The sequence below is a fragment of the Megalobrama amblycephala genome, linkage group LG4 (genome assembly GCF_018812025.1).
Source record: "Megalobrama amblycephala isolate DHTTF-2021 linkage group LG4, ASM1881202v1, whole genome shotgun sequence".
Classification (NCBI taxonomy): Eukaryota; Metazoa; Chordata; class Actinopteri; order Cypriniformes; family Xenocyprididae; genus Megalobrama; species Megalobrama amblycephala.
Window position 1 is genome coordinate 787921 of NC_063047.1, and position 25180 is coordinate 813100.

The 25180-nt window shown below is 33.9% G+C and overlaps 1 protein-coding gene across 8 annotated transcripts in view; it reads right to left on the reverse strand.

Moving 5' to 3' along the window:
• Window positions 1-1067: 1067 nt before the first annotated feature.
• The window catches only part of cita (citron rho-interacting serine/threonine kinase a), a 103075-nt gene continuing 78962 nt past the window's right edge, over window positions 1068-25180 (reverse strand). For 2 of the 8 annotated variants that reach the window (XM_048186690.1, XM_048186688.1), the window contains 16 exons: window positions 21463-21643; window positions 20906-20997; window positions 20725-20829; window positions 19217-19386; window positions 18339-18380; window positions 16966-17046; window positions 14025-14160; window positions 12718-12857; window positions 9604-9696; window positions 9098-9206; window positions 8877-9005; window positions 8718-8798; window positions 5748-5826; window positions 5486-5665; window positions 3295-3640; window positions 1068-3076 (listed from right to left, as the gene is read on the reverse strand). In XM_048186690.1, the coding sequence (XP_048042647.1) occupies window positions 3050-3076; window positions 3295-3640; window positions 5486-5665; window positions 5748-5826; window positions 8718-8798; window positions 8877-9005; window positions 9098-9206; window positions 9604-9696; window positions 12718-12857; window positions 14025-14160; window positions 16966-17046; window positions 18339-18380; window positions 19217-19386; window positions 20725-20829; window positions 20906-20997; window positions 21463-21643 (1991 nt within the window). In that variant the 3' untranslated portion in view covers window positions 1068-3049. Of the gene's footprint in view, window positions 3077-3294; window positions 3641-5085; window positions 5186-5211; window positions 5373-5485; window positions 5666-5747; window positions 5827-8717; window positions 8799-8876; window positions 9006-9097; window positions 9207-9603; window positions 9697-12717; window positions 12858-14024; window positions 14161-16965; window positions 17047-18338; window positions 18381-19216; window positions 19387-20724; window positions 20830-20905; window positions 20998-21462; window positions 21644-25180 lie in introns of those variants that run through there. The other 6 variants (XM_048186693.1, XM_048186692.1, XM_048186689.1 and 3 more) reach the window with 5 other exon arrangements.

The window sequence follows — 25180 nt, forward strand, 5'->3', positions numbered from 1 at the left end:
GTTACACCTTTTGCATTCAAGTCCATTTTGACCTGAAAGTGAATTGTGGCTTTACACATCAAATTAAGGTGTTTTTATTTTTTACATGCATTAGTTAGATTAGTCTCAAATGACTTCTGTAAAATACATTTAGCCTCTTTCCTACACACACATTTTTACCTTCCCACTTGTTAATAAAGAAGCTCACACATGAACACAGTAAGTCTGAAATGAAAATAAAATGACAAATGTCTTAATGTGTTTGTAGAGCAAAAGTTCATAGACCAAAGAGTCTAAACTTGAAAAAGGAAAGAGGGTTTGGAAAAGAAAACGTCCACATTTCACCCTGATAAACGAAAAGGAGATTCAAGCTGTTTATCATCATTTTTTCATATGAAAGTAAAAGTTTATGCAAGTAAAATTAATATATTTTGTTTGAAAAAGTTTTAGAGTAATATTGATGTTTCGTCAGAAGAAGAAAATGTAGGTTTCATAAATTTAGACAGTTTTGAGCAGTCATGAGTTTAAATCCATTAAAGTCATCTGGTAATTCTCATATTATATGTTCATATAAATTTCATCTTGTGATATATTCAAATAAAACTTCTCATAAATACTGATAAAAATATATATTTTCTTGCATCAAAGAATTTCTAAATTTTTCCAATTAATAAAAAGGAGGTAAATGAAGTAAAAACAAGGTAACATTCAAAACTTGTGTGCATTCACTCATTAATGAGAAGTTACTGATTAGATGCAATATGGTTTTAGTTGAAAAATATTAAGTTATAATCTCACGTATAGTTTTTAATGCATTCGGAGGGTTATTCTGGTCCGATTCAATCCGTTTCAAAGTTCATAATCTTTCATCAAATTTCCTCAGGAACGTCATCAATCCCTCTTATTTCTCACTCACCTGTCAGACAGAGACTCTTTCCACCATCCAGTGAATTCCTGAAGGTGAAAATCAAGTCCCATCCCACATTTAGTCTCACCGAACATCCCGTTTGACCTGAAAATATGATTCTGAAAGTCAAACGAGTCACACCGACACCAAAACAGACCGAAGAACGACGCAGAGGCTCGGATAAAGATAGAACTTTTGTTTATTAGTGGCTATAGATAATGCTATTGGACCATAATCATAAAAAAAAAACTGAGAAAACAAGAAAGGCTACATCTGTGGTCAGCAGTGGGTTAACATCAGCATCGATTAGCGCAGAATGAAGTGCATCAAGTTATACAGGGAACAGAAATGAGAAGCGGGAACAGAACAAACCCGTCACAACGTCTCCATGCGACAGAACGAGACGTCACCGCACGAATGGAGTTGAACGCGCTCAATACATCATCACGGCTGCGCGGAAATAGCGGCGATTGCTGCTTTACAGGGCACTTCGTCTGTGGAAAGATACGAGAGCGATTCCTTTAGGATTCATACATTCTGATCCTGAGTTCATCATGGCATTCTCGGTCTGTGCTATTGAGAAAAGCAGACGATATACTACGACAAGAGTTCTGGGTAAAGCTCCCAACACGACACCGAACACCGGAGCTGGAGAAGCCGGTACGTGACACGACGAAAACACGCCAGCTTGATTCAAGCAAAATGTTCAGATCGAGACATCCAGTCGGGCGCGTTACAAACCAGTTCCTCGCGCTTCGTTTTTAACAAAAATAGACCCGCCTCGCGATTCGCTTTGATATCGTCTTATAAAAAACATCCTGTGGGCGTATTTACAAGGGTCACGTGTGACATTCTGAAGGCTTACAAAGATTCCCTTCCGCCGAGACGGACGCTACGCTGTCGCCGGGGATTGTGGGTAGTGTGGGAAGAGAGAGGGAGAGAGAGTCAAGGAAACGATGGAAACTTATTTCTGCCACGGAATAAAAACTATAGAAAACTTTTTCCCTCACAATTCTGAGTTTATTTCTTGCAAGTTTCACAATTCTGTTTTTTGTTTTCATTTCACCGTGGAATAAAAAATAAAAAAGGTAATTGCGAATTTTTTTTATTTCACGCATTTTTTTCGTGAAATATAAACTCAAAATTCAGAGAATATTTTAAAAATTTTTAAAACATTTTGTTTTAAAATTCTGTGAAAAAAGCCAGACTTGCGAAATGTAAACGCTTTGACAATTTAGGTTGTTTTAAAAATTTAAAAATACCTTTTAAATTTCCTTTTTCCATGGCGGAAGCAAAAGAAAGCTGAAGTGTGAAATGTAAACTCAGAATTCAGTCAAAATTACAAGACGTAAACTCACAATAATGAGTTTATAACTTAAAATAGAAGGTAATTGTGATGTTTTCTCTCACAATTCAGACTTTTTTCCTCACAACTGCAAGTTTATATCTTTTCTCTGAATTCTAAGATCTCGCAATTTTGTTTTTTTTTCTTTTCACTCTGGAATAAAAAAATAAAAATGTAATTGCGACTTTTTCTCACACTCATTTTTTCCTGAAATTCAGAATTGTGAGATATAAACTCGTAATTCTGAGGACAGTCTGAATTTTAAAAATGACATTTTTTTTTAATTCTGCGGAAAAAAAGCCAGAATTGGGAGACTCTTTATCTGACAATTTTGATTTTTTTCCTCTCGCAATTGTGAGAAAAAAAACAGAATTGTGAGATAAAAAGTTAAAAAACGCCTATTTAATTCCCTTTTTCCATGTCGGAAGAAAAAGAAGTATAAGTTGTGAAGTGTAAACTCAGAATTCAACCAGAATTACGAGATGTAAACTCAAACAATAACGAGTTTATAACTTGCAAATGAAAGATATAAACTTGCAATTGTGAGAAAAGGTCAGAATTGTAAGATTATTTTTGTATTCGGTGGCAGAAACAAGCTTCCATCAGAAACAGAAGGAAGTAAAAAGAGAAAGGACAGGAAAATCAAGACAAACAACAGGCAAAACTCCCGTCCTCCCGTCTGCGTGTTAGTGTTGTTTAGAAATGTTAGCACTAGTAAACGCTGGCCAGATCTGTGTGGTCATGTGGTGCGGGACATTGTGCTGTGAGTTTCCCACATCCGTACGGGATCTGATGACACGTGCTTCCTGTTGTGGTGCTTACACCGATGACTGATCCCACACCTGCTGGACACACAAACAGAGATTTTAACAGCAAGAAAAGTGTTTTTTTGTATAACTGTACAAACGTCCACGTTCAGCTCTGTGATTGTGAAGAGCGCGAGCCGTCACGCATCACGCCGTGTGAAATACAGACTGAGCGAACCTCTCAAACTAAGTTTCTCAGCTGGATAAAGCAAACCAGCGTCTCGCTAGTAAAGTTGTGTGTGTTCAGTCGTCCTGACCTTGTTAACAGTGTTGATGGGCGTTCGTGCCGATCCCGTGTGCAGTCTCTGACGGGGCTCCTCAAACGCCCGGCCGGGCGACCTCTCCCTGCGCAGGTCCATGACGCGGCCCGGCGAACGGTCCAGCCGAGGGTCCATTATCCTCCCGGGCGACCTCTCCAGCCGGCCCGGCGACTTCTCTCGGTCGAGGGGGCGCGCGGGCGACTTGTCCCGCCGGAACTCCGTGCGAGCCTCGCGGTAGCGGTGGGGCGTCCCGGGCTGGTGAAGCCCTTCCTGTACGGCGGGCATGGCGGCCAGACGCTTGGAGATGTGCTCGTTGTAGGAGGGAGGACCGCGCTTGTTTGGGCTGCGGGGAGAGAAACACAGTCCAAGTCAGTCCTTCACAGAAATCTGCTACAATAACCACATCATTTAATCTATTACAGCTACACAAGAGCTGGAGGAAACTATACAGTGTACATGAACACACTGATAAAGGGGAGGTCCCTATGATTTCCACAACGCAGGAAACGCAGACAGAATCGTGTCATAAAAACGGAATTTACTATATAATGTCACGGAATTTGTCAAATTTTGTCAAATTCATCTCCAGAGCCGCTCTGAAAGTCACTTCATCAGCATTTAACTGCTTCGTTTGAGAAAGCAACCGTCATAAACACAGAGAAACTCAAAGCTCTAGGCAAACCGTCAAAATAAAAGTTCGATTTAACTGGACAGAAACATATTACTGTTGTACAGTAGAATTTAGATACATTAATTTAATAATAAATTATTAAAACTATATTTTTAAGGAATAATCTCAGTTTTTTCTACCATGTTTTAATTTTAACAGTAAAGCTCTGCTGTGCAGCACATTGTTTGACAAAAAAAAGTTTAATTTAATGATTAAAAGATAAATTTAATGGTATGTGTTCATTTGATGATCAAAATTAAAATACACAACAGAATTTCTGAAAAAACCAAACATTTCATAAAAATATATTTTTTTAATTAATAAATATTGTTGTCTTTAAGAATTCAATTAATTAGACATGCTTTTTAATTATTAAAATGTAATAAACCATTAAAATGGAATCCAGAAAACAGAATTTGGTAAAAAAAAAAAAAAAAATTTGAGGGGAAAGAATGAAACGTACATCATATAGGGCCCTAATTTTTTTGTTAAACTTTAAATAAATTGTTGGTAAATTGGACAAGATTCATTATTTCAATTAATTAGACATGCTTTCTTTTGATTTGATTAATAAAATTTAATTTAACCATTAAAATTCAGTTCAAAAAAAAAAAAAAAAAAAAAAAAAATAAAAATCCAGAAAAATTAAAAGAAAAAACGGAAATTGGGAAAAAATAAAATGGATTTCATAGGGCCCGGGGCTTACAGTCACCTGACAGACATTCACCAGTGAGAAGAGATGAAATATAGTTATTAATGTGACACCTCCAGAGCTGATAATGAAGCACACACCCATCAGACCAGTGAACACCACTCATCATGTGCGCTACTAAAGCGGTTCACCTCACAGGACTACTTACCAATCACCAGTCTCCTCATCCGCCATATCCATAATGACATTTCAACAGAATTATGCTTTTAAATGACACCATAAAATGAACAGGAACTTCTCAAAACATGATATAATCAGAGCTGAGGAAGAAAACTTGTAACACAAAACTACTGTCTAAATGTACTATGATCAATCAGCTGGGGAAAGTATGTGATATTTTTACCCTGTGCCTTAAAATTATATTCCAGCGTTCAGTGCGTCACATTAAAACTAGTCACATGTTCAGTGGTTTAGAATATTCTCCTTAAAAACACTTTATTCATCATCAGGTTAAAACGTTCATGCTCAGTCACTCCTTTGCACATATAAAGAAAGCACTTTTCTTCCTGTAAAGAAGAGAGAAACAGTCAGAACCTCTGGACCAATTACAGCCAGACTTCAGGTCACATGGGGTCGTTCACACAGATTGGACTGACACGTTTAAATCATTATTCACTTTATGTCTTCTTCATCAGTTTTGATGTCAAACTCTCAGTGTTCTGTTCTCATGATCTGCTGTTTTCTGTGTCTCTGCTGGGGGGAATTATATATATATACACATATATAAAGGATTCATCAGTTCCTAATCAAGCTTCCTCCAGTGAAACCACATGACAGGAAGCTCTCCATGCACTCAAAGCACTGACCTGCGGGTGGAGCCGTTTCTCTGTGGTTCTGCGCTCGATCCCTCCTGGCTCAGATTGCCTTTGCAGCAAATGACACGCAGCTTGTTCTGGTAGGACGAGGCCAGATACACGGCGCCGGACGAGATGGCGGGACCCAGGTAACGTGGGTTGGGAATGTCCAGGTGTGCGTAAGCATGTGGCCTGAACACACACAGCACTCGATTCAGTGTCTCCAACAAACATCAAGAACCAAACCACAAAACATACTGGGCGGCAGTTTTACCCGAGCGCAGAGTGACTCTGAACCTCGATGACGTCCAGAGAGTTGAAGTACGTGACAAACAGGTACGGCTCTCTGTACGCTGTGGAGAAACACAGGATTTGGAGCTCATGTGATAAAGTGTGTGTGATATCTGAAGAGAGTCTCAATGTGAGGCTGCTAGAACGAGGCCTGAACAGATATTTAACAGAAGTGGAGCATTTTTATTAAGAGCACCAATGAATCATTCACAATAAGACCAGAAACATGAATTAAGTTAATTTAATTTCATGTGAGATTGAACAAGATTGAGAAACAGCACAACTGATGCTGAAAATTCAGCTTTGATCAAAGGAATAAATTACAGTTTACAATATAATCACATAGAAAACAGTTATTTGAATTGTAATAATATTTCACATTTTTAGTGTATTTTTGATTAAATAAATGCAGTCTTGGCGAGCAGAAAAGACTTTTTTCAAAAACATAAAAACAACTTACCGACTCTAAACTTTTGAATGGTAGTGTATATTATATATATATCATAAATGGACTCATCACATTATATAAGTATTATAATATATGAAGAGTTTGGTTCCAAAATGTGATAAACATTTAGTTTCTGCCAAAATCAGTATTGTATCTGGTCAGTATTGAAAAGTAATTTATTAATTTTGCACAAAATGTGATATCCGTCGTGTTATTCTGTCATGTTTTCTCTCCTTCTTTCCAAAACGTGACAAACGCCAGTCTCCCTTCTCTGCAGAACGCAACCAATCACAGCGCACCATTCCACGCTCTGTAAACAGTAATGGCGGCACTCTGAAAACACCCGGCATCCTAGTTTCCCTTCTCTACTTTGTACTTTGTGATCAACAAAAACAGAAAAATGAATAATTCTGACGGCATTGATGAACCTGTGGTGGTTTCTGTGGTGGGGAGGAAACGCGAGTCATGGAAATGTAATTATTAACGTGAGGAGATGAAGAAGATGAGGCACTCGAGTCGGAGGAGGAAAAATACGGCTGTTGCTTGTTCATCAAACTTCTGTCACGCTCCCCAAAACTGAATCATGAACAGTTTTTAAAAGCCGTTTTTAATACCAATGTACTCAAATGTGTTTATTTTAACCGTGCGGTGGCGCCAGATACTCTTAAATCGCTAATGACAAACAGAGACATAATTAATTTATAACATTAACATTCATTTTTGGAGCGACGACTGAATGTGTTTTTGGTCAAATGCCTGAATCTAAGATTGACAAAGTTCAGAGGCTGTCATATATGTGAATCAACTTACTTTGTTGTGTATTTTCAATATGAAAAACAACTTTTATATTGATGGATTTATTGCATTTTGAAAAAAAAAAAACAAACAAAAAAACGTGTCATGGATTTATTGCATTTTGGGGAAAAAAAAAAATCAGTTCTTATAAAAAACCTTTTAAAATCAAAATGTAGATTTGAATTTTTAATGTTTTTATAACCAAAAGATGCTCTGTGAAAGTTTGAAACAGAAAATAGAGGTTTTCATCTTTCCGCTTTCTTGGTAAAGAAAACACATTTTTACTCAAATTAATCAAAACGGATTTATAGCATTTTGGAACCAAACTCTTCATATTCAGTTGCAGGAAAAAGTAAGTGAACCACTTGCAGAATCTGTGAAAGTGTGAATAATTTTAACAAAATAAGAGAGATCATTCAAAATGCATGTTATTTTTTGTTTAGTACTGTCCTGAGTAAGATATTTTACATAAAAGATGTTTACATTTAGTCAAAAAATAGCTAAATTTATTAAAATAACCCCATTCATAAGTATGTGAAGCATTGATTCTCAATACTGTGTGTGGTCACCTGATGATCCACGACTGTTTGTGTGTTTTGTGATGGTTGTTCATGAGTCTCTTGTTTGTCCTGAGCAGTTAAACTGAGCTCTGTTCTTCAGAAAAATCCTCCAGATCCTGCAGATTCTTCAGTTTTCCAGACGACTGAGGGACTCAAACTCAACTATTAAAAAAGGTTCAAACATTCACTGATGCTCCAGAAGGAAACACGATGCATTAAGAGACGAGGGGTGAACACTTTTGAATTTGAAGATCAAGGTAAATTGTATTTAATTTGACTTCCGGGAAACATGCAAGTATCTTCTGTTGGTTCTGAAGGGCAGTACTAAATGAAAAACAATGATATTTAAACAAAATAAGAAAAATTGTGACATCTTCATCCTGTTCAAAAGTTTTCACCCCCGACTCTTAATGCATCATGTTTCCTTCTGGAGCGTCAGTGAATGTTTGAACCTTTTTTAATAGTTGTCCCTCAGTTTGAGTCCCTCAGTCGTCTGGAAAACTGAAGAATCTGCAGGATCTGGAGGATTTTTCTGAAGAACAGAGCTCAGTTTAACTGCTCAGGACAAACAAGAGACTCATGAACAACCATCACAAAACACACAAACAGTCGTGGATCATCAGGTGACCACACACAGTATTGAGAATCAATGCTTCACATACTTATGAATGGGGTTATTTTAATAAATTTAGCTATTTTTTGACTAATTGTAAACATCTTTTATGTAAAATATCTTACTCAGGACAGTACTAAACAAAAAATAACATGCATTTTGAATGATCTCCCTTATTTTATTAAAATTATTCATTTTCACAGATTCTGCAAGTGGTTCACATACTTTTCCATACAACTGTATTATACATAACATATATTACAAATATTTAAAAACATATTTGATTTAATATATATAATCAAATATATTAATAAATAAAACATTTATATTCATTCAAATAAATACATATTATATAAATACATATATGCATTATGTTATAAATAAATAAATATATATATATAATTATATTGTGACGTGTTTGTTGGTGTAAACAGTTTCCCTGTGATTTGTTCTGCTTTTCTGTGTCGCTCTTGGTGTGAACTGATCTAAACTAAACTACTGACTGAATAAAACAGATTCATTTTGATAAAGTTTTACCGAAGGACAGAGGCAGGCGGCTCCATTTGATGTCATCGCTGCGACTCCTGCGGCCGTAGGCGTCCACAAACACGCCAAACTCTACAAGCAACGACACACACTGGTCAAACACAGATTCACAACACGTCTCACACACAGCGGTCACGATCACACACGCACCGTGGAAGCAGAGCAGATACTCGACTTTCTGCGGCGCGCTCGACACCTGGATGATGGAGATGGGGAAACTGTGGGAGGAGGCGGCGAACACGGCCGAGGCCAGCGTCACGTCGTTCTTATCCAGAAACTCTGAACACACACACACACACACACACACCGGGTCAGTTTAACAGCAGCACTGGCGCAGTGAAACAGACAGTCATGTGTGTCCGTCATCTCACCTTCCAGCACGTACTGCTTCATCTCAATCTCATAGAACTTGTTGGTGCCGATGATGATGCTGTATCCTGTGAAGTGAATGCAGCTGCAGGGCTCGGACGTCTCGATCTCCTGCGGAGAAGAGCAGCAGATACACACATGAATGGAGGAAGTTAAAGTGCACTTTTATTGCTATTTTAAAGCTTCCTAATGTTGTTTTAGAGTCTCCAAAAACAGGTTTACAAGCATCAAAGGTCAAAAACATTTTCATTTTCTCATAATATCCACTGCAGCATCAGCTCTTTTCTCTCAGTGTCTGAAACACTTCGTTCGAAGATTCGGTCTCTCTAAACCCCGCCTTTCTGAGAGCTGCTCTGCTCTGATTGGTCAGAATCAATTCTTTCTTTCTAAACTCCATTTATCTGATCTTTGAAACTTTGCATTCACAAACAGCATCATTACACACGACATGAAAGATCATAACTGGGGCATTTGAAACATGCGTGTCTGTTTGCTCTTTATACGTCACCTTTCTGATGCAGAACTTGTTGAGCGCGTCGTTGAAGCGCAGGATGGTGATTTTATTGGGCATCGCGGCACAGATACACATGCCAGAGTCGATCTGAAACACACGCTTCATTCTTCAGTATACTGATAAACCAGCAGATGTAATCATTATCATTAACTAAAACCATTGAAAACATTTTTGTACATTTAAATAAATCTGAAATAAAATAAAATATTAGATTAAAAACAAAAACTAAAATTAGAAATGTTGCCTTGGCAATAAACTGAAATAAGTTTATAATAAATTAAATTAAAATGAATAAATATATAGTAATAAAAATAAATATAATTAATAAATATATAGTCATATTTAATAACTACTTATAAATAAAACATAATAAAATAACAAAAGCACAAAATTACTAAAAATTAAACTAAACTAAAATTTAAAGTATATAAATGAATAAATACATAATAAATATAAAGTAATATTTAATAACTACTTATAAATAAAACTTGTAAAAATGACAAAAGCACATAAAATTACTAAAAATTAAACTAAAATTTAAAGTATATAAAGTAATAAATACATAATAAATAGTCATATTTACTAAATACTTATAAATAAAACAAAAAATAACAAAAGCACATAAAATTACTAAAAATTAAACTAAACTAAAATTTAAAGTATATAAAGTAATAAATATATAAATATATAGTCATATTTAATAACTACTTATAACATAAATAAAACTTATAAATAAAACTTATAAAAATGACAAAAGCGCATAAAATTACTAAAAATTAAACTAAACTAAAATTTAAAGTATATAAAGTAATAAATACATAATAAATATAAAGTAATATTTAATAACTACTTATAAATAAAACTTGTAAAAATGACAAAAGCACATAAAATTACTAAAAATTAAACTAAATTTAAAATATATAAAGTAATATATAAAATATATAAAGTAATAAATACATAATAAATATAAAGTAATATTTAATAACTACTATAAATAAATAAAACTTATAAAAATGACAAAAGCACATAAAATTACTAAAAATTAAACTAAACTAAAATTTAAAGTATATAAAGTAATAAATACATAATAAATATAAAGTAATATTTAATAACTACTTATAAATAAAACTTGTAAAAATGACAAAAGCACATAAAATTACTAAAAATTAAACTAAACTAAAATTTAAAGTATATAAAGTAATAAATACATAATAAATATAAAGTAATATTTAATAACTACTTATAAATAAAACTTATAAAAATGACAAAAGCACATAAAATTACTAAAAATTAAACTAAACTAAAATTTAAAGTATATAAAGTAATAAATACATAATAAATATAAAGTAATATTTAATAACTACTTATAAATAAAACTTGTAAAAATGACAAAAGCACATAAAATTACTAAAAATTAAACTAAAATTTAAAATATATAAAGTAATAAATACATAATAAATATAAAGTAATATTTAATAACTACTTATAAATAAAACTTATAAAAATGACAAAAGCACATAAAATTACTAAAAATTAAACTAAACTAAAATTTAAAGTATATAAAGTAATAAATACATATAAATATAAAGTAATATTTAATAACTACTTATAAATAAATAAAACTTGTAAAAATGACAAAAGCACATAAAATTACTAAAAATTAAACTAAAATTTAAAATATATAAAGTAATATATAAAATATATAAAGTAATAAATACATAATAAATATAAAGTAATATTTAATAACTACTTATAAATAAAACTTGTAAAAATAACAAAAGCACATAAAATTACTAAAAATTAAACTAAACTAAAATTTAAAGTATATAAAGTAATAAATACATAATAAATATAAAGTAATATTTAATAACTACTTATAAATAAAACTTGTAAAAATGACAAAAGCACATAAAATTACTAAAAATTAAACTAAACTAAAATTTAAAGTATATAAAGTAATAAATACATAATAAATATAAAGTAATATTTAATAACTACTTATAAATAAAACTTGTAAAAATGACAAAAGCACATAAAATTACTAAAAATTAAACTAAAATTTAAAGTATATAAAGTAATAAATACATAATAAATAGTCATATTTACTAAATACTTAACAAAAGCACATAAAATTACTAAAAATTAAACTAAACTAAAATTTAAAGTATATAAAGTAATAAATACATAAATATATAGTCATATTTAATAACTACTTATAAATAAATAAAACTTATAAATAAAACTTATAAAAATGACAAAAGCGCATAAAATTACTAAAAATTAAACTAAACTAAAATTTAAAGTATATAAAGTAATAAATACATAATAAATATAAAGTAATATTTAATAACTACTTATAAATAAAACTTGTAAAAATGACAAAATCACATAAAATTACTAAAAATTAAACTAAACTAAAATTTAAAGTATATAAAGTAATAAATACATAAATATAGTCATATTTAATAACTACTTAAATAAAACTTATAAAAATTACAAAAGCGCATACAATTACTAAAAGCTAATTCAAAACATAATACATAAAAAAATACTAAAATAACACTAAACATCAATTTCACATGCGCGTTTTAATTAGCTGAAATAAAATTAAATAGAAAAATGTAAAACAAAATTAAACTGAAATAAGTTTAAGCTGGACTAAAATTAAAACTGAAATAAAACAAATTAAAACTAAATATCATTATTAATATAATAATGACAAATTAAACTAAAATTGAATATATATATATATATATAGAAAAAGCTAATTCAAAACAAAAAACGTAACTGTATATAAATAATACTGAAATAACATCATGATTTTGGTCACAGGGTTGGTTTTGTTCATTGAAATGAGCTGAAATAAAATATAAGTATTAGATGAAAAATGTGCAAAATTAGAAATGTTGTTTTGCCAGCTAATAGAAGACGAAATTAAAGTACTAAAATTGCTAATGCAATAAAATTGTAACTCCGATTAAAGCGTGAAAGTGAAATCTCATTGATCCTACTGTATCTAGATGAAGGATCTGTGGATGTAGGAAATAATCAAACACATGATACGCTGTGTGCAGTCGATGGGTCACAGGGGTCGTGCGAATGCTTCACCTTTCCAGAAGCGAAGAGATGGCAGCCCTTCACCGCCTCAAAGATGTACGGACTGAGATCAGGCTGCGCCGGCAGATGAGACTGAGCCAGAGACTGCTTCACCCGCTTGATGTCCACCAGACACAGAGCGCGCTCCTCACCTGCACACACACCTCATGTTCAGGAACTTTACCCATAATATTGGATGAGGACATCAATTGGGCAGAATAACAACACTAATAGAGCTGCTTATAGCTGAAGTGAGTTTGCTTCATAACTTTGCAACATTAAGATTGTTTATTACAGTGAAGCTGCTTTGAAACAGTCTGTTGTATGAAGAGCTGACGTGATTGATCTGATGTGTTCTGCGATTAATTCCCTATGTGCTGAAATTATCATTGGACAGAGTAAAAATGGCTCTCTTTTTATTTAATTTTTTACCATTAAAGAGTTAGTTCACCAAAAATGAAAATTCGTCATTAATTACTCACCCTCATTGTTCCACACCCGTAAGACCTTCATTCACTTCAGACACAAATTAAGATATTTTTGATGAAATCCGATGGCTCATTGAGGCCTGCATAGCCAGCGAGATAATCAACACTTTCAATGCTCACAAAGGTACTAAAGACATATTTAAAACCGTCATGTGACTACAGTGGTTCAACCTGTTGAAGAGACGAGAATACTTTCTGTGCGCCAAAAAAACAAAATAATGACTTTATTCAACAAACTGATTTCAAAACACTGCTTCATGAAGCTTTACGAATCTTTTGTTTCGAATCAGTGGTTCGAAGCGTGTATCAAACTGACAAATCACGCCCCCCATGGTGAACTATTGAAATTTCGAAACACTTATAACGTAATGAAGCCTCGTTTACTGAAATCACATGACTTTGGCAGTTTTATATGAGCTCCGAACCACTGATTCAAAACTAAAGATTCGTAAAGCTTCATGAAGCAGTGTTTTGAAATCAGATATTGTTGAATAAAGTCGTTATTTAGTTTTTTTGGCGCACAAAAAAGTATTCTCGTCTCTTCATAACATTAAGGTTGAACCACTGTAGTCACATGACTGTTTTAAATATGTCTTCAGTAGCTTTCTGGGCATTGAAAGTGTTAATTATCTTGCTGTCAATGCAGGCCTCACTGAGCCATCGGATTTCATCAAAAATATCTTAATTTGTGTTCTGAAGATGAACGAAGGTCTTACGGGTTGTGTAACGACATGAGGGCGAGTCATTAATGACAGAATTAAAGTTTTTAGGTGAACTAACCCTTTACCCTCCAATAATTCAGCCGATAGAGCACATGTGATGAGCACTGACCGGTGATCATGAGCAGCTTGTCGAGCTCTTTCAGTATCTGTATCTGGAACACCGAGTCGAGTCCCGGGATGTGTGTGAGCGAGTTCTTGATGACGTTCAGGGCGTACAGACCCTCCTCTGAGCCCACCAGCACGATCTGAAACACACACACACACACACACGCGGTCATGTGATCAGATCCGTCAGGACGCATGAGCTCGTTGTTCTGCTGGCACCGTTTTTAAATGCTGGTCTGACAGCTTTTAGCAGTTTAAAACACAGATATCACTGCCACACCTCCTGACCAATGAATTTCCCTGTCATTGATTTCATCAACCACATACACATTATTCAACATCATTAAAATGTGCTGCAATATTAATTAATCAACATGCATAGGTGGTGGGTTTATTTTTCTTATGCATTTACTTTTTATTATTTTATTTAACAATATTGATTAATGTATAGGTAGTGGGTTTATTAACACTTATTCAACATTGCTATATATATTTATACACACACATATAAACATACACACACAGTGCTGAGTAAGACTACTTACAAATTGTAGTCCATTACTGCATGCAAATTACATGATGAAAATTGTAGTTAGAAACGTAATTATTACATTACAGATTATAGGTAACGTAATCTGAGCACTTTTCAGATCTTCATTTGAATAGGATAATCTTGTACCATATTGATATAAAAATTATGTTTGTAACAACATGAAGTATATTAAACATTACATCAGGTTTTAAAAAGGTAATAAGTAAAAATAATAGTAGTAATAATAAATTAAAGTAATAATTAGTTCAAATATAAATATGTAAAATTAAAATAAATAATTTTGTATTTATTTATTTAAAAAAATCATTTTGTTTCATTTTTTGTAAATAAAACTACGGAAGAGGATTAGGGCCAAGCAATAATAAAAAAATAAAACCATCTCGAGATTAAAGTTGTTAAATTTCGAGAAAAAACTCGTTAAATTTCTCGAGAAAAAGGTCGAGATAAAATGTTGAGAATAAAGTCATTAAATTATGAGGAAAAATGTCGTTAAATTACGAGAACAAATTTGTTAAATTATGAGAAAAATGTTGTTAAATTACGAGAAAAAGGTCGAGATAAAATGTTGAGAATAAAGTAATTAAATTACGAGAAAAAAGTCGTTAAATTACGAGAAAAAGGTCGAGATAAAATGTTGAGAATAAAGTCATTAAATTACGAGAAAAAAGTCGTTAAATTACGAGAAAAAAGTCTAGATAAAATGTTGAGAATAAAGTCATTAAATTACGAGAAAAAAGTCGTTAAATTTCAAGAACAAATTTCGTTAAATTATGAGAAAAATGTTGTTAAATTTCGAGAGAAAAAGTCGAGATAAAATGTTGAGAATAAAGTCATTAAATTACGAGAAAAAAGTCAAGTCAAGTCAAGTCAAATTTATTTATATAGCGCTTTTTACAATTGGTAATTGTTTCAAAGCAGCTTTACATGTTAGAAGCGAGAAATTAAATTACGAGAAAAAAGAGTTAAATTATGAGAAAAATGTCGTGAGAAAAAAGTCGTTAAATGAGAAAAAATAAAAGAACAAATTCATGAGAAAAAGTGTAAAACGTTAAAAAGCAATTCGAGAAAAAAGAACAAATTGTTAAATAAATTCGTTAAATTTCGAGAACAAATTCGTTAAATTATGAGAAAAATGTCGTTAAATTTTGAGAAAAAAGTCGTTAAATTACGAGAAAAAAAAAGGTCGAGTCATTAAATTCGAGAAAAAATGTTAAATTTCGAGAACAAATTCGTTAAATTATGAGAAAAAGTCAAATTAAATTACGAGAAAAAAAGTCGTTAAATTACGAGAAAAAAGTCGAGATCAAGAAAAATTGTTAAATTTGAGAATAAATGTCGTTAAATTACGAGAAAAAAGTAGTTAAATTTCGAGAAAACAAATTCGTTAAATTATGAGAGATAAAATGTTGTTAAATTTCGAGAAAAAAGTTAAAATTTCAAGAACAAATTCGTTAAATTATGAGAAAAATGTCGTTAAATTTCGAGAACAAATTCGTTAAATTACGAGAACAAATTCATTAAATTACGTTAAATTACAAGAAAAAACTCGTTAAATTTCGAGAACAAATTCGTTAAATTATGAGAAAAATGTCGTTAAATTTTGAGAAAAAAGTCGTTAAATTACGAGAACAAATTCGTTAAATTATGAGAAAAATGACGTTAAATATCGAGAAAAAAGTCGAGATAAAATGTTGAGAATAAAGTCATTAAATTACGAGAAAAAAATCGTTAAATTACGATTACAAATTTGTTCTCATAATTTAACGAATTTGTTCTCGTAATTTAACGAATTTGTTCTCGTAATTTAACGAATTTGTTCTCGTAATTTAATGACTTTATTCTCAACATTTTATCTCGACTTTTTTCTCGAAATTTAACAGCTTTAATCTCGAGATGGTTTTATTTTTTTATTATTGCTTGGCCCTAATCCTCTTCCGTATAAAACACAAAAAAGATGTAATATTTTATTTGTTTATATTGTGTGACATCTCAATTTTCTGTGTAAATATATTGCATTATAAAATTATATACATACACATACATATATATATATATATATATATATATATATATATATGAATAAGGAAGTGTCAGTGAATTATGAATAATTTACTGCCATTTAGCCTCTATATATATTATATATATATATATATTCCGTTTAATTTTTTTTTTATTTACAATGTTGAATTATGTGTAGGTGGTGGGTTTATTTAAATAATTTTTATTTGCTATATATATATATATTTTTTTTTTAGGCTTGGGCATCACAATGCTATGATGACACGGGTATACTGTACAACTCTAGAATCTCTTAATAACATGTTCATTATTAGTCGAATGTCTCCGTCTGCTATGTCCTGAATGCTCTGTCGAATGTCTAGTGCTGCTGTACCTGGTCCGTCAGGGGTAAAGTACAGTTTATATCCAGCCGATCGTCTCCCTCCAGCTTCAGCAGAGAGTTTCCCAGCAGCTTCTGTAGAGAGAAAGAGAGAGACGGAAGATGAGAACACCACAGTCACACTGAGTGAAGGAGCTTTGAATGCTGGAGCCAAGCGCGCGTGTCGAGACAGACTGAGAGCGTTCAGGATCCGCCAGTGTTTCCTACTGAAGTGAGCTTCAGACGTGAACAAAAGTGAATAAACTGTGAATTTATTTCATAAATATTGATGTATATCATGTCACATGATGTGTCACGTCTCACTGCTTCTACAGTGCTGCACTTTAAAACATAAATGTCATTCCCACACATCCTGACCGATGATTTCCCTGTTATCTTTACAGAAATATCATTCTTTACTTCACACACCATCAACACATTATTCAACATAGTTTAACATTTATTACAACAACATTAAATATTCAACATGTAGAGGTGCTGACTTTATTTAATGCTGAATTATGTATGGGTGGTGGGTTTGTTTTTATTATCTATTTTTATTTTCTTTAACAATGAATTATACATAGGTGGTGAGTTTATTTTTATTATCTTTTTCTCTTTACAGTGTTGAATTATGTATAGGTTGTGGGTATATTTTTATTATCAATTTTTATTATTTTCATTAACAATGTTCAATTATGTGGCAGTTGGTGGGTTTATTTTTATTATCCAATTTTTATTTTTTATTATTTTCTTTAATGTTGAATTATGTATAGGTGGAGGGTTCAATTATTCAACGTTGCTAAAATAAACAATCTACCTGTACATCACTCAATATCACAATATCATTCTATATATATATATATATATATATATATATATATATATATATATATATATATATATATATAATAATAATTTAAATAGGTTTTTTAAACTAATAATCTCATGTTACCATCTCTATAGAATAAATCCTGGTACATAAATTCCTAATTTATTATTATCTTGTCTCAAATGTTGTGAACAACAAAACAAAAAACAATGAATGAGCACTTCAACCTGCAGTGTGAATGAATCCATTAAGAGATTCATTTAAAATGAACTGACTCATAAGAATCATTTGTTAGTGAATCAGATGCACTGCTGTTGATGGTGAGACCGTCACAATGTCGAGACTGTTGTTGTTTCCCAAGAGCACCGTCTGCAAGCTCACAACTGCAGGAAACACTGGAGTCTGCGGATGATGTACAGCGACATTCATTCAGTTTCCTGAAGCGCAGAGATGAGGACGTGACCTGACGGTCTGATGATGCAAGCAACACGGCCACCAGACAGAGGGGCATGCTGGGAAACACACGTGTGTGTGAGCTTCCCTCAAACGTGATTACCTGAACCAGCGGCGAGAGAGTCTTCTGACGTTTAACACCGGCCTACAGCGTTCAGAACACAATCACACTCACAGCGTTAGACAATATAAATAAATAAAAATAAATATTGAATGTCTGTGAATGTTAGATATGATCGATCTTTTCTTTGAATTTCTGCTCATAAATATTGCAGACGAGCAAAAAAAGTGACTAAAACAGATGAATATGCTAGCGAACGCTTAAACAGATGACAAAATAATCATCAAATGAGCTGGAAGACCGTATCCAACTAAAACTATTAAAAATCATTTTAGTTAATTGAAATAAAATTAGATTAAGTACAATTATTAGTTGAAAAACTTTAAAATAAAATCCAATTAAAATAAAATTAAGTTGCAATACTAAAATTTCTTTTTAAAAATAATAATAGACATTAAAAAATAATTAAAAAATGATAAAAGCACATAAGTTGAACTTAAAAATCATTTTAAAATGGAAACTGCGAATATAAAAATAAAAACTAATTTAAAATAATAACAAATACTATTATATTATATAAACAACATTTATTCACAGGGCTGTTTTCGTCACTTTAAATAAAGCGTAAATAAAATAAAAATATCAGATAAAAACTCACTTAAAACCATAAATTAGAAATGTTTCCATGGCTTAAGTTGGCTATTAACAAATTGAAATAAAATAAGTTAAAGTTAAAGCACTAAAATTACTAAAACTAAACCTGAACAAGATTTCGGGGCATCTGCGCAGTAAATCATTGAGAAACTAAAGCTTACAGGGTTTAAAAAAGGCAGAGCCCTTCGATGTCCCTGAAATCTGTGTCTGTCAAACAATTTCATGAGGTCAGACTGAAGCGGACACAGGAAATAATCTCCACTCACCGCGTCTGCTTCGGTTTTCTCTCGGGATCCTCTGCTGCCGGCGACCACTGACTCCAGAACAGCCACCCAGCGCTGCTTATCTGGGAAACTGGGAGCCATGAAGTACAGAGACTGACCCGGCCAACACGTGGTGTGAGGATGAGACTCCAGCTTCAGCACGTACGGGATATCTGACACACACACACACACACACACACACACACACACACACACACACACACACACGAGTCAGATAATATTTGAGGACATTTGGCCCTCACAAGTAGAAAACTTTTACTTAAAATCTTTAATAAGAATTAAAAATGTTGCCTTGGTTTAAGTTGGCCACTAATTGAAATAAATGTAAAATGTTTGTCAAATATGTCAGTATAAAGTCTGAGATCTCAGTGGTTTAGACAAATAAGAGGCAAAAAAAAAAAAAAAAATCTTAATTTATTAAAAAAAGAAAAAAATACAATTATTATATGAAATATTATATACAAAAATGTTTGCCTTGACAAGTAAGTGAAATAAGTAAAATAAATAATATATATAATAAAAATAAAAAAAAAAATCACATAAAATCACATCATTTTAAATTGAAAACTGTAAATATAAAAATAAAAGCTAATCTAAAATTATAACTTAAAATTAAATAAAAAAATACTATAATTGTATATAAATAATACTACAAAACCATTAACAACATAATTTTGTTTGCTTTCGTAAACTGAAAAAAAGAAAAAAAAGAAGCTAAAATAAAATATATATTAGGGATACACTGATATTTTAAGAAACAATTATTGGCCGATACCGATATGTGTCACTTCCTCTCTTATTTGACATTTTGTCATCAAAATAGATAGTATTTTGATCATGTTTTAAATAAGCAAAGTTCAAAAACACCAGCATTAAAATATACTAGCAGGTTTATTGCTGCTGCATCATCAAATCATTTCTAATGAACAACATTGGATTGGATAAACAGTGTTTTGAGGTAGGTTTAATAGTTTTCAGGTACAGAAATAAAGTAAACAAATGTAAAATAACACTGCATATTCTTTACTGTATAAATTATATACATATTAATCCTTCTTTATTGTAACAGACTTTATTGTGATACATTTTCTAATTTGTTTTTGTATACATTTTAATATTTTTTGTAAGTTTAAATATGTATGAGATTTCCTTTAATAAGGCGGGACTCTTATTTTGACGGGTGTTCTAATCTATGGCCTGACAATGAGAGCACGCAGTTCTTTAGAGAGTTTAATGCGCACTTCTTGTGCTCTGTATTGTTTAGCTTTTGTGGTATGTATGAAAACGGACGCAATAAACTATAAAACATTGGGGCATCCTTAATTAATATATATATATATTCAGACACGAAGTAATAAAGTAAAACTAAAACTGAAATAAAAAAAAACAATATAGACAAAAAAATGACAGTAACACGCTTCAAAGCCTAACGCTCAGGATGTTTCTGACCACATGCATGTGTAGTTATTTGATCATTCAGAGGCGCTGACCTGATTTAGCCGTGTTGATGAGTTCAGAGGCTCCGACGGCTCCGTGTACCGTCACCTCACCGTCCGGCAAACACAACTCAAACTCCTCCTGCGGCTTCACCGAGTCTGAAACACACACACACGGGTTCAGAACACACACCCCACCAGCCCCGGCGGGCGATCTGATGGAGTGAGCGTCTACCTTCTGACGGCTCGGACTCGTAGATCGATACTTTAGTCCCGTCCAGAACCACATACTTCCTCTCCCAGCCCTGCTGCCCCCTCTTACCGTTCCTGCAAAAACACACACAGACACTCAATGACTCACAAAACCAAAACAGGAAAAGCACTTTCTGAACCGCAGACTCACGGCGCTCGCAATGCCACGAGTTCGATTCCCAGTGAAATTAAGTTTTAGTTATTTTAGTACTTCAACTCAAACCAAACAAAAATTAGAAAAGTTTAATATTTGATGTTATTTCAGTTAATGTTATAATGTTTTCTATGGTTTTAGTTAACTATTATAACCCAGCTTTAACCATGAAACGTGCAAACATCATAACTGTAATAGAAATCTTGAAGCTGTTATGTTTATTTTTGGAAAATGTATATATCTAGTTTGGGGTGTGAGTGTGTGCAGTTCACGTTATAGAACAAAACGTCAAAGTATCATCATGTTTTCCACAGAAAATCTGGAGGAAACCACCGGCAGATTGACCCGCAACACGATACAAACACACACGATCATCATAACCCCACCTGGGCTGCTTCATCCAGCCCTCCAGACGCACGTGACCCGACGCCTCTTTGACCTGCAGGGCGGGCGAGCTGGCTTTATCCCGACACAGAGCCTCGGTGAAGTGCGAGGCGAACTCCGCAGGAAGGCCGCAGGTCGCGGGCAGACACGGAGAACACTTGGGGTGGCAGAGGGTACGACACTCTGACGGAGAGACCAGATCAAAGGTCAACAGAGAGAGGAGTGATGGGAGCAGATGAGAAAGACAAAAATACTTAAAATCTAGGAATCATTAAAGGTACAAACACATTCTGAGGGCGTTTAAAAATATAAACGGCGAGAAAGTGGAATGAAAAAATACCAAGTCATCAGACGTGTTCTTTAAAACTCGAACGTCTGCGAGTGTGTGTGTTTTCTCTAAGTGTGTTTTATCTGTGTGTGTGTGTGTGTCTGTTTTCTATGTGTGTGGGTGTTTGTTTTCTGTGTGTTTGTGTCTGTTTTCTGCTAGTGTGTTTTATGTGTGTGAGTGTGTGTTTTCTGAGTGTGTGCGTTTTCTGTGTGTGTGTGTTTTCTGTTTGCAGGTGTGTGTTTTTTCTGTGTGTGCAAGTGTGTGTTTTTTGTGTGCAGGTGTGTGTGTTTTCTCTGTGTGTGTGTCTGTTTTCTGCTAGTGTGTTTTATGTGTGTGAGTGCGTTTTCTGAGTGTGTGTGTTTTCTGTGTGTGTGTGTTTTCTGTGTGTGTGTGTGTTTTTTCTGTGTGTGCAAGTGTGTGTTTTTTGTGTGCAGGTGTGTGTGTTTTCTGTGTGTGTGTTTTATCTGTGTGTGTGTGTGTCTGTTTTCTATGTGTGTGGGTGTTTGTTTTCTGTGTGTTTGTGTCTGTTTTCTGCTAGTGTGTTTTATGTGTGTGAGTGTGTGTTTTCTGAGTGTGTGTGTTTTCTGTGTGTGTGTGTTTTCTGTGTGTGTGTGTGTTTTTTCTGTGTGTGCAAGTGTGTGTTTTTTGTGTGCAGGTGTGTGTGTTTTCTGTGTGTGTGTTTTATCTGTGTGTGTGTGTGTCTGTTTTCTATGTGTGTGGGTGTTTGTTTTCTGTGTGTTTGTGTCTGTTTTCTGCTAGTGTGTTTTATGTGTGTGAGTGTGTGTTTTCTGTGAGTGCGTTTTCTGAGTGTGTGTGTTTTCTGTGTGTGTGTGTTTTCTGTTTGCAGGTGTGTGTTTTTTCTGTGTGTGCAAGTGTGTGTTTTTTGTGTGCAGGTGTGTGTGTTTTCTCTGTGTGTGCAAGTGTGTGTTTTCTATGAGTGTGTTTTTTCTGTGTGTGTGTTTTCTGCGAGTGTGTGTTTTCTGTGTGTGCAAGTGTGTGTGTTTTTTCTGTGTGTGCAAGTGTGTGTTTTTTGTGTGTGTGTTTTCTGCGAGTGTGTTTTTTCTGTGTGTGCAAGTGTGTGTTTTTTGTGTGCAGGTGTGTGTGTTTTCTGTGTGTGTGTTTTTTCTGTGTGTGCAAGTGTGTGTTTTCTGTGTGTGTGCAAGTGTGTGTGTTTTTTCTGTGTGTGCAAGTGTGTGTTTTCTGCGAGTGTGTGTTTTCTGTGTGTGTTTTCTGCGAGTGTGTTTTTTCTGTGTGTGCAAGTGTGTGTTTTTTGTGTGCAGGTGTGTGTGTTTTCTGTGTGTGTGTTTTTTCTGTGTGTGCAAGTGTGTGTGTTTTTTGTGTGTGTGTTTTCTGCGAGTGTGTTTTTTCTGTGTGTGCAAGTGTGTGTTTTCTGTGTGTGTTTTCTGCGAGTGTGTTTTTTCTGTGTGTGCAAGTGTGTGTTTTTTGTGTGCAGGTGTGTGTGTTTTCTGTGTGTGCAAGTGTGTGTGTTTTTTCTGTGTGTGCAAGTGTGTGTTTTCTGCGAGTGTGTTTTTTCTGTGTGTGCAAGTGTGTGTTTTTTGTGTGCAGGTGTGTGTGTTTTCTGTGTGTGTGTTTTTCTGTGTGTGCAAGTGTGTGTTTTCTATGAGTGTGTGTTTTCTGCGAGTGTGTTTTTTCTGTGTGTGCAAGTGTGTGTTTTTTGTGTGCAGGTGTGTGTGTTTTCTGTGTGTGCAGGTGTGTGTGTTTTCTGTGTGTGTGTTTTTTCTGTGTGTGCAAGTGTGTGTTTTTTGTGTGCAGGTGTGTGTGTTTTCTGTGTGTGCAAGTGTGTGTGTTTTTTCTGTGTGTGCAAGTGTGTGTTTTCTGCGAGTGTGTTTTTTCTGTGTGTGCAAGTGTGTGTTTTTTGTGTGCAGGTGTGTGTGTTTTCTGTGTGTGTGTTTTTTCTGTGTGTGCAAGTGTGTGTTTTCTATGAGTGTGTGTTTTCTGCGAGTGTGTTTTTTCTGTGTGTGCAAGTGTGTGTTTTTTGTGTGCAGGTGTGTGTGTTTTCTGTGTGTGTGTTTTCTGCGAGTGTGTTTTTTCTGTGTGTGCAATTGTGTGTTTTTTGTGTGTGTGTTTTCTGCGAGTGTGTTTTTTCTGTGTGCAGGTGTGTGTGTTTTCTGTGTGTGTGTTTTTTCTGTGTGTGCAAGTGTGTGTTTTTTGTGTGCAGGTGTGTGTGTTTTCTGCGAGTGTGTTTTTTCTGTGTGCAGGTGTGTGTGTTTTCTGTGTGTGTGTGTTTTCTGTTTGCAGGTGTGTGTGTTTTCTGTGTGTGTGTTTTCTGCGAGTGTGTTTTTTTCTGTGTGCAGGTGTGTGTGTTTTCTATGAGTGTGTTTTTTCTGTGCAGGTGTGTGTGTTTTCTGTGTGTGTGTTTTTTCTGTGTGCAGGTGTGTGTGTTTTCTATGAGTGTGTTTTTTCTGTGCAGGTGTGTGTGTTTTCTGTGTGTGTGTTTTCTGTGTGTGTGTGTTTTCTGTGTGTGCAAGTGTGTGTTTTTTGTGTGTGTGTTTTCTGCGAGTGTGTTTTTTCTGTGTGCAGGTGTGTGTGTGTTCTGTGTGTGTGTTTTTTCTGTGTGTGCAAGTGTGTGTTTTTTGTGTGTGTGTTTTCTGCGAGTGTGTTTTTTCTGTGTGCAGGTGTGTGTGTTTTCTGTGTGTGTGTTTTTTCTGTGTGTGTGTTTTTTCTGTGTGCAGGTGTGTGTGTTTTCTGTGTGTGTGTTTTCTGCGAGTGTGTTTTTTCTGTGTGTGCAAGTGTGTGTTTTTTCTGTGTGTGTTTTCTGCGAGTGTGTTTTTTCTGTGTGCAGGTGTGTGTGTTTTCTGTGTGTGTGTTTTTCTGTGTGTGTGTTTTTTCTGTGTGCAGTGTGTGTGTTTTCTGTGTGTGTGTTTTCTGCGAGTGTGTTTTTTCTGTGTGTGCAAGTGTGTGTTTTTTGTGTGTGTGTTTTCTGCGAGTGTGTTTTTTCTGTGTGTGCAAGTGTGTGTTTTTTGTGTGTGTGTTTTCTGCGAGTGTGTTTTTTCTGTGTGTGCAAGTGTGTGTTTTTTGTGTGCAGGTGTGTGTGTTTTCTGTGTGTGTGTTTTTTCTGCGAGTGTGTTTTTTCTGTGTGCAGGTGTGTGTGTTTTCTGTGTGTGTGTTTTTTCTGTGTGTGTGTTTTCTGCGAGTGTGTTTTTTCTGTGTGCAGGTGTGTGTGTTTTCTGTGTGTGCAAGTGTGTGTGTTTTTTCTGTGTGCAGGTGTGTGTGTTTTCTGTGTGTGTGTTTTTTCTGTGTGTGTGTTTTCTGCGAGTGTGTTTTTTCTGTGTGCAGGTGTGTGTGTTTTCTGTGTGTGCAAGTGTGTGTGTTTTTTCTGTGTGTGCAAGTGTGTGTGTTTTTTCTGTGTGTGCAAGTGTGTGTTTTCTGTG